The sequence below is a fragment of the Dermacentor variabilis genome, chromosome 2 (genome assembly GCF_050947875.1).
Source record: "Dermacentor variabilis isolate Ectoservices chromosome 2, ASM5094787v1, whole genome shotgun sequence".
NCBI lineage: Eukaryota > Metazoa > Arthropoda > Arachnida > Ixodida > Ixodidae > Dermacentor > Dermacentor variabilis.
In genome coordinates this window covers 242,616,291-242,625,634 of record NC_134569.1, presented here as the reverse complement: position 1 = coordinate 242,625,634, position 9,344 = coordinate 242,616,291, and the positions used below count along the sequence as shown (strand labels likewise).

At 43.8% G+C, this 9,344-nt stretch overlaps 1 protein-coding gene and 1 long non-coding RNA gene across 3 annotated transcripts; one reads left to right on the top strand and one right to left on the bottom strand.

Moving 5' to 3' along the window:
* The first annotated feature begins 1,446 nt into the window (after positions 1–1,446).
* On the top strand, positions 1,447–3,049 carry LOC142573197 (uncharacterized). Its single transcript, XR_012826240.1, has 3 exons — positions 1,447–1,750; positions 2,291–2,364; positions 2,974–3,049. It is a non-coding gene; the product is annotated as an uncharacterized LOC142573197 (long non-coding RNA).
* Positions 3,050–7,169: 4,120 nt separating this feature from the next.
* On the bottom strand, positions 7,170–9,116 carry LOC142573196 (uncharacterized). Of its 2 annotated transcripts, XR_012826239.1 has the most exons (5): positions 8,793–9,116; positions 8,583–8,711; positions 8,176–8,271; positions 7,550–7,609; positions 7,171–7,492 (listed from the first exon to the last, which is right to left on the bottom strand). XR_012826239.1 is itself a non-coding variant. In XM_075682785.1 (4 exons), exons 1-4 carry the CDS (start codon positions 9,013–9,015, stop codon positions 7,512–7,514), a joined length of 546 nt encoding a protein of 181 aa, XP_075538900.1. In that variant the 5' UTR covers positions 9,016–9,116; the 3' UTR covers positions 7,170–7,511. The 2 variants fall into 2 exon arrangements, 1 of the variants encoding a protein (XP_075538900.1); XM_075682785.1 differs by having other exon boundaries at positions 7,170–7,609.
* Between the last annotated feature and the right edge of the window lie 228 nt (positions 9,117–9,344).

Sequence of the window (9,344 nt, the reverse complement as noted above, 5' to 3'; positions counted from 1 at the left end):
GAAAGAAAAGTCGTGTTGTTGGCTTATTTTACCTGGTCTTTCATTGAGTAATAGGCCTTTCTGCGAATGTTTTTTATGTGCTGCAAAAGCCGACTGCCTTCTGTTCAACCTTGCGACCGTTACTCAAGTTGTGGTCAAGTGCAAAATAACGTGGTAATGTGTATTGCAGTTTTTAGTACACTGTTATTTATGTTCTGCCCTGTCTTTTTCAATTTGTTCAGTAGTAATGAACATGTCACGCATTTCATATACTTTCGTGCAGGTTCATCAGTAAGCTTTTTTTTTGTATGGCTGTCAGTCAAACAATGTTAGCATTTTACTCAATGTTTTAGGTATATTGCGTGTCATTGTTTTTGCCATTACAAGTGAGTTCTCCCTTTCTATAGTTGTCATGACTTTGTCATACATGTCCAATTTTGTGCAATATATTAGTGCATATATCAGAAGCTCGTCTACATTTCGGTTTTGAGGGCGTTATATAAAAATCTTTTTTTTTTATGTGTGTGTGTACATGAAACGGCCTTCGCGTTTTCTAGCGCTTTTTTGTTATTTCACTGTCTGTCAACTTTTGTGCTTAGTACTCTTGGATATGTCATGCACCTTTCACTTTTGCTCATTTTGAGAGCATCTATTACACCACGTTATAAGAAAAATCTTTGTTTTCGGAAACGAAGTCAATAAAGCGAGACGAAAGATCTGTTGTGTTGGAAGTGTAATTTTTTTATGGCCCGGCACATGATGGTATTAGTATGGGCAAGACTACGTGCGTGCCAACGCGTAGCCCACGGCGCACCACGCGCCAGCTCGCAAGCAATGCCAATGCGCGGCGTAGCGCGCGCCTTTCTTGAGAGCTGGCGCGTGGTGCGCCGTAACAGGCGCGCGCGCGATAGAAAAAAGGAAGCGCCGCGTACAGGTTTAAAAAGAAAATAAGCGGCGCGCGCGGCATGCGGGAAATGGGAAATGGGGCAGAACTAAAGCCCCTTAAACTTCGTAAAGTAGTGCCACGCTTTGAAGAACGCCGCCTCCTCCTCCAGCGCTCTGGCCGAAGCCGACGCCGCGTCGCTATTGCGTGCGTCTATTTGTCGTACAAAAATCCCTGACGTGACCTGATCCTAAGTGCCTAGGGAGAGCATCGTTTAAGGATTTTTGAGAAGGCGCGATGCTGGCGCCGAGCGACGCCGTGGCGTGTTCGTCCTCGGCGTGATCGTTCTCTGGACCGCACGTTGTTCAAACATTGCACATGTGATTATGCTTGCGTCGCTTGTGTCTTCGTTGTAGGTTCTGTGTTACTTGGCGGAAAGCCGTGAGTAGTGGCGGTGCGGCAGTGCGGCTATGGCCTCGGTGAGCTCTGGCAGTACAGAATCTGCGTTGTGTGACCCGTGCTTTCTTGAGAACGCGGCGGTGGTGACAATTCGCACTTTCCAGCGACTATAGGGGGCGCGGAGAACGTTTCAATATGGCGGGGATAGAGGTGATGGAGCCGACACGAAAGCGTGCGCGTCTCCAGGTGCAGGCGGCTCACGGGCCTCTAGTATCTCTAAGCGCGATCCTTGACCTTGCAAAGGAAACGCAGAGATGTGTTGTAGAAGGAGAGGCTGCGTTTAACGCTGGCCATATAATATGCTGCGGTATACGAGCGACGACAAGCGCGGCTGTCGAGGTCGAGTCACTATGCCTGCAGACAAGCGCCGTGAGAGGCCCCCCGCATACTATAAAAGTTCAAGTCTGCAATGAAACCGGCGCCGTAAAGGTCAGTATTTCACCTTACGTTTTTTTTAAATATATACGTGATGTACGAGAATTGACACCAAGCAGTTAATTGGTGGCGCTCGGATGTAAACAAAGCGCAGTACCCCTCATGCCGCTGCATAAAATAAACGTTGTGTGCATTGATGACGTTATGTGCATTCATGGCTCCCTGCAATGGCTTATTTGTGGAATGCTTGTTAAAAATGCCAGGTAACACGGAAACATTTCAGTAGTGCCAATTTAGAAGCTATGAGCGAGACAATGAGGTGTGCCAGCGCGCCCCGTTTCCAGCATGATTAGCGTTTTCGCGTGCTGTACGGCGATTTCGCCAAAGTGCAACGCGTTAAATGCAATTATTTTTTTACTTACTTCTCGGGCTTAAACGCGCAATTTCGTCGTTCTAGTGTCATAAAAGCACCAATGTGTTGTTTTCGGCTTCCAGAATTCAATGTGCATGTGGGAGCCTACGCATTTGCCCTGTAAATAATTAGCGCGGTTTTAAGGTCGTTTGCGTGCTTAACATTGGTTTGATTGTTTTCAGGGAGAATGCACGTGCAAGGCCGGTCTCTCTCGTCAATGCAAACATTTGTTTGCCACTTTGATATATTTGAACAGGTAAAACTTTATACATCATGTGTTTATTTATTTTCATTAGTTGGCTTGCCTGTAACGTGCATCAAGTGACAGTGAATATGTTTACCTTATGTCGAACTAAGAGCCACATTGTAAAAGGCGAACATAGAAGTCAGTGGCAATGATGCCTTTTCAATGCCATCTGGGGCTTGTTGTTGCACTAGGAACCGAGTTTCAAGAACATGCACACAGCAATCAATTGAGTATGTGTTGCTTCAGTCACTTCAGGTGGGCACAGGCTGTATTAATAACCACAGAATGCCCAGAAATGTTTTAAACGTTCTGGGCTTTTTTATTTGTTTACTGTAGGATTTTGATTCTGAATCTGCTGTAAAATATTGTTGATGTAACTTACTAACACGGAAACAAAGGATGAAACAAAATGGAACCAATGTACACAAGCGCTAACTCAAAACTGAAATGGTTCCCGTCTGTCTCATTTTTTTTTCCGCACTACCAAGTTGCATCATAGAATTCCAACTAGCCCCATCGCGACACTGTTAGGAAACATTTTCTTGAATCATATGAAAGATGCAGAAAAAAGCCAATACACAGAGTATTTCAGCAAGGTATGTTTATTTTGATGTACAGGACAAGTGCCACTTCCCTGGATTCATTGTCATGCACGGATGTGCAACAACAGTGGGGACGTGCCAGTGCCGCCTGCATCTACAAACCAAGGCCAATTAGTTTGTTTTGCCACGTCGAGCAGCTTCAACCAATAAGTGTCCCTGAAGATGTTCAAGCCCTGATTAGGAAAGAACTTATCGATGCAGTACCAAATTCTGCACTGGCAAAACACAAAACTCGTGCAAGAAAGTCAATCCCTTTCACTAGCAATTTGAACATAGTCCGCGCCATCGACACAATTTTCACACAAGGTTGCTACTTGAGAGAGCACACAAAATTTTCATTTTTTGAATCGGTGCTAGATGGTGAAAAAACAGTACTGAAAAGGTTTACTCTTGAACATCTCAATGAAAATGAAAAGAGTTTCTATCTTCAAAATGTGTGCCTCTCCTATGCCAAAGCTAGGGAAATATGCCGCGAGACAACTGATCAGTCATCCACTCTGTGGCACAGCGAAAGAAAAAAAAGAATTACTGGAAGCATCTGCAGAGAACTCTACACGTTTGAAGAAAGAGGTACACGCAGTTGGGAAGCAAAGCTGGACAGACTGTACTGCAGGGAGCCTTTCAAGGGAAATGAAGCCACAATGTATGGAAAAGACAACGAGCCTCTTGCACTTGAAGAGTACGAGAAGACTCATAACGAAAGCGTGAGCAAGCTGGGACTCGTCGTCATTCCAGATGTTCCTTGGCTTGGCTACAGCCCGGATGGAATAAGTGAGCAGAGGGGAACGAACATCTTGCTGGAAGTGAAGTGTCCTGTTCTAGGCAAGCACTCTAGCATACAAGACCTTGTAAATGCTAAGAAGCTGGCATTTATTGTGTGTGATGGAGAAAATTATGCATTGAGACGTGCTCACAAGTATTATTCCCAGGTTCAACTGGGCATGCTCCTCCTTAACATGAATCTGTGTCATTTTATAGTATATTCGAAAGTTGAGAGCCTTGTCATTCATGTGCCGAGAGACACCGAGCATATTCAGGCACTTGTAGACAGGCTGCAGTATGTCTACTTCAAAAGGGTACTACCTAAGCTTGTGCAGATTAGCAAGGCTTGAAAGTATGTTGGTGTTCATAGGTTTTTTTCGTTGTTGATCACTTCCATTCAGTGGGAGGGGGGATACTTAGAAGAAAAGCTATTCAGTACTTTGTAATATTTACGAATTGCAATATATTAAAAAATTAAATTATGGGGTTTTACGTGTCAAAACCACTTTCTGATTACGAGGCACGCCGTAGTGGAGGACTCCGGAAATTTCAACCACCTGGGGTTCTTTAACGTGCACGAAAATCTAAGTACACGGGTGCTTTCGCATTTCGCTTCCATCGAAATGCGGCCGCCGTGAATTGCAATATATGTAGCAGCAATTAAGCAATTGTTAATTATATTTACTGTTCAATGTCTGCTAAGGAAAGTATAGCAAATTGTGAGAACTGAAATGGCAAGAGTTTTTGAAGCATCGAAGAAGCAAAATGAGGAGTTCAAGTTTGGTTCTAGGTTTTGCAGCATATGCATAAATGGTCAGCTGCAAATTTTGCTTGTATTCTGTCATTTAGTGCTTTTGGATGTCTAGTCATGGAGTTTCATTTTTTACTCTACAACCTGTGATGTTTTCTCTGCAAATGACACCTTTACAAGTATCTACAGTGCACATGTTGCAAAAAAGAGAAGAAAGCTGTTGATCCTTTTTTTAAGCAACTATTTATTTTGCATTCTTCGAAAAGCTAGTCACACAGCAGCTCATAATTCCTGAAGAGCTTGTTTGCAGTCACTCTAAAGTACTTGAGCGAATACAAGTAGTTTTTTACTTGAAAATTAGTGCTTCTGTGTTTATAACTGGTCCTTTGTACCTGATATACTTGGCTGCTTTTTTTTTTACTTGTCAGTACACGTATCACACCTATAAACATACCACAATAAACATTCCTCCTGTAAATGTGTGTCTGCGTTTTGCTATGTGATATTCAATATTTACTATTTGTTAGAAAATGTTGATATTCGCCCTCCTCTCAACTTTCATATGTCTCTTAACTGAATGTGTACACATCACTTCCATTTGTATAGGTTGTCTGCAAATAAATGTATGCCACATGCGAGGCTCTCGCATGCTCGTATATTTGCCACCTGCTCTCGGTTCACATTCTTCACGTCTTTGTGGTTGCAATGCCCACAAGTTCACAGCTGTACTTAGTCACACATTGCAATGTACACGACAAAGTGATGAAAAAATAAAAAAAAATAACCATCACGCCTATTTGACCCAACAGCGCATACTATAGACAGTATGTATAATTGAACAGCTGATGATGTCGCACAAATTAAGTGGAAAATACACCAAAAGAGATTGTTCTGTTAAAGTAACATTAACATTCGCCAGTTTGTGTTCCGTTAACCATAGCAATATGTGTCTGATCAACACTGATAGGTTAGTGAGGGCTAGGATTCACCTCAATTTGAACAGGGAAAGATTAAAATTGGTCAAGAAGAAACAAGCCAATCTAGATGCAGTAAGGGTAAAAGCAGACCAATTCAGGCTGGTAGTTGCAAACAAATATGCAGCCTTAGAACAGAGATGAAGATGACATAGAGCTAATGAATGAAACCGTTACGAGGATGGCTTCAGAGGCAGCAATTGAAGTGGGAGGCAAGGCACCAAGGCAACCAGTAGGCAAGCTCTCCCAAGTAACAAAGGACCTAATAAAGAAGTGACAAAGAATGAAAGTGTCCAACTCAAGAGATAAGATAGAATTTGCGAAACTGTCAAAACTGATCAACAAGGCGAAAATAAGTGATTCGAAATTATAACGCGATAAAGACTGAAAAAAGCCGTAAAAGATGGACGCAGCATGAAATCGGTGAAGGAAGCTTGGCGTAGGTCAAACCAAGATGTATGCACTAAAAGATAAGCAGGGTAATGGCACCAGCAATCTCGAAGTTATAGTAAAAGCAGCAAAAGAATACAAATGGGTTGGAGCACATGCCATATCCTGGCTGGAAGCTTACCATTATCATTAAAAAGAAAGGTATACAATCAGCGCATTCTACTGGTGCTAACATATGGGCAGAAACGTGAAGACTGACAAAGAAGCTTGCGAACAAGTTGAGGAACGCGCAAAGAGCGATGGAACGAAGAATGTTAGGCATATAGTTAAGAGACAGGAAGATAGTGGTGTGGATCAGAGAGCAAACAAAGATACCGAATATACTTATTGACATTATTAGAAAAATTTGAGCTGGGCACATCATGTAATGCGTAGGTTAGAAAACCGGTAGACCATTAGGGTTGCAGAATGGGTGCGAAGAGAAAGGAAGCGCAGTCGAGTACGGGAGAAGTATAGCTGGGGTGATGAAATTAAGAAATTCGCAGGCACTAGTTGAAATCGGCTGGCACAGGACAGGGATAATTGGAAAGTCGCAGGGATAGACCTTCGTCCTGCAGTGGACATAAAATAGGATTGCAATGATGAGGATGAATTGTGTCAGCTTTGCAAGCGTGCTTACTGAAATTTATCATCAGCCAGTATTGGTGCGCACAAGTTAGTTAGCCCACACGCAACTGTGAACAGCTCATTGATATAAGGCAGCATTTCCCAGGACAGAGTTGAGTTGAAGAGCTTAAATATTTTAACTCGTTGTATTGCTCGTTCTACATGAACCCGTGCCCTAGCAATATCAGCTGTCCTAAGGGCATCATTGCGGTCAAACTGGCAGTCCTTTTTAGCAAAAGGTGGCCGAATTACGCCAATTGCACGGGCAGTGCACAAGTCATCAATGAAAAAACCCCTATCGACCATAATGTCATCTGTGAATGACTCGAACTTCTCCAGTATTGCACACTCAGCTGTAATGGCTTTGTCTGAGGCTCGTCCACCAAATGCTTCACTGATGAATGTTATTGTGCCAGCTGGACTTACACATATGAGAAATTTTACAGTGTAAGTCGACTTGTATTGTGAATATGTCAGTAGCTGACATTTCACACAGCGAGATCTTTCTACTGGGATTTCTGTGCAATCTACAACACCTCGCACTCTCGGATACTGTTTAAAGTGCGAAGGCATATTGTTTAAAATTTCCTCCTTTGAAGGCCACTCAATGGCAGCTTTCAGCACTGCAGCAACAAGAGGCAGTGTGTGCACAAAATATCTGTGTATGGACGAAATGCTACATTGAAAAAGTACACTGAGACAGGAAAATGACATAGCCTGTTTCAGAACTATGAACACCAAAATAACTCTGTCCCTCACAGAAGCTTCCATCCTATTTGCCGCCTCATACTTCTCTACGAGTGAAACAATCTTGTTTAGAAGTGCATGAGAAGGTACGCCAGTCAAAGTGTTTAGGTGAGCATCAGAAAGAAGCACGTCCGAAATCCTAAATTTTTGTGTGAAGTCCAGTGAGTTCACTTGAACGGATTTGTTTAGCTCAGGTGTGTGGCCCAGCTCTTGAAGTTCAACAAGTGCCCTTGCAGCGTCTCGTTCTGTAACGCAAGAAAAAATTTAGAGCGAAATTGGTACAGTTTTAAGCAAAAAGTTACCTGCTGTTGTTCGTGAGCAAGAGCTTGAAAGGGGGGGAAGCCAATCCTGCACAGGTGGGTCTGCAATACAATGATGGTGAACTAAATCCTTCATAAAACCATGTGAAGTGTCCTACAACACGGTGTATTCAGTCCTACGGCAAAATAAAACAAGATGCATTGCACTGGCTTGCCTTTGCTCTAAAATTCAAGAGCAGAGAGAGAAAGTATCAGATGCGAAAGGCGGGGAGGTTGGCAGGGAGGTTACCTGGAAGGTAAACATCCACTTTGCTAACCTGGTGCACAGGTGAAAGGGTAAGGGGGGTGCCGAAATATTACAAAGAAAAGCACAAAAAGTGAGAAAGATCATAGAAAAAAACACATTCACACACACAGAACACTTGCATCAGAGTCACTCCAGTAGGCTACTTGCCTAAGGTGACATTACAAAAGCCTTAGTCTCTTAATAGTAGAACGTGTATTTATCTAGGTGCCCAAAATCTTTCGCCGATACCACTCTCGATATATTGCCCTTCGCAGTTGCACAACCGGACTCGCCTTGTTTGGTGAAACGGCAAACTTAAACATGCGGTAACGCCTATGCATCATCAAAACTTGGGTGCGAGGGTCGGAAAAAAAATTCTCACCATTGTATTCACTTTCTTCCAAATTATCAGGAAGCTCGCATGCGCAATCTTCACTAATGACGACTTCAGATACGTCGTCCTGTTGGCCCTCGTTTCCTGCAACATTGTTAGGTCAATAGAAGAGATGCTTTAAGACCAAGCAAAACAAATACAAGATCACAAACGCTTGCGCAGTACCTCCGATCGGTACACAACTTTCACTACAGCCAAAAAAAGTAGCGAACGCCTTGCACATTGACCGCCTGTTTGATTTTCACACAGAACGTCTAAGAACAGATGCAGAATACGTTCGCTAGTGTGAAATGCTCACTACGCAGCGTCAGGCACCGTCGAGGAATATTTACCGAAACAGCGCGAGTGCAGGCAGAACATTTAATAAACGGTGACACTTGCGTACTTAAACTTACCTTGAGAATCTGTGGGGGGCTTTCTTCGGGGAACCCTAGGCCTCACACTTGCTTCGTGGGAGCGCATAGGGATCTTTTGCGAAGGCACGGCGTTTCTTTTCAGCCGCTTTCGTAAGGGCTTCAACCCGTCTTTAAGGCAAAATTTCACAATCAGCTCACCACAAGAATAAAATGAAATCATTGAGTGCATCGCAACAGTCAATTACTCACCAAGGTGGCCCCAAAAGAAGTCGTCTTTGTTAAAATGATCGCTACATACGACCATTTCTTCGCTCACTTGCTTCCCGATGCGGAGCTTGATCGCCCACAACTTCCTCCGTTTTTTATCTTTTGGAAAGTGGTGCAGGCTCACTTTTCCGGAAATTGCACGATTTGTGCATTGCGGCACACTGCACATGCGGTTGCTCTTCGCTCGTCGACTGTTTTCTTCCATAACGAAGAGCACAAGTACGCCAACGCAGCTGCAGAAACCGCGTGAGCGAGAAATCCATCACCCCCTCCCGGCTTCCGAAAAGATCCGCGCGGCGGCGCTAGCGTTTCTGGAAAGCGCGAATTGAAATATCAAACTGGCCTAGCGCCTCGCCAGCGAAGTTCTGCGAACCGCGATGTCGCGTCGCAGTGTCCGACTTTGCTTAACGGACATCGAGGGATGTGCTGCTCGCTGCAAGTCATGTAGATGCAACTGCGTCGACCGCCCACTGTTCAGCGGTGAATGTGTGTTTGGTGTGCTGTGCTTGAAACGAGTGGTGCAGCCGTGCAGCG

Excerpts from the sequence above, each read along its gene's own strand:
- LOC142573196 (XM_075682785.1), bottom strand. The coding sequence starts at position 9,015 with ATGGAAGAAAACAGTCGACGAGCGAAGAGCAACCGCATGTGCAGTGTG. Across the intron at positions 8,712-8,792 it reads CTTCTTTTGGGGCCACCTTG|ACGGGTTGAAGCCCTTACGA; the intron begins GTGAGTAATTGA and ends TTTGCCTTAAAG. Across the intron at positions 8,272-8,582 it reads GCCCCCCACAGATTCTCAAG|GAAACGAGGGCCAACAGGAC; the intron begins GTAAGTTTAAGT and ends ACAATGTTGCAG.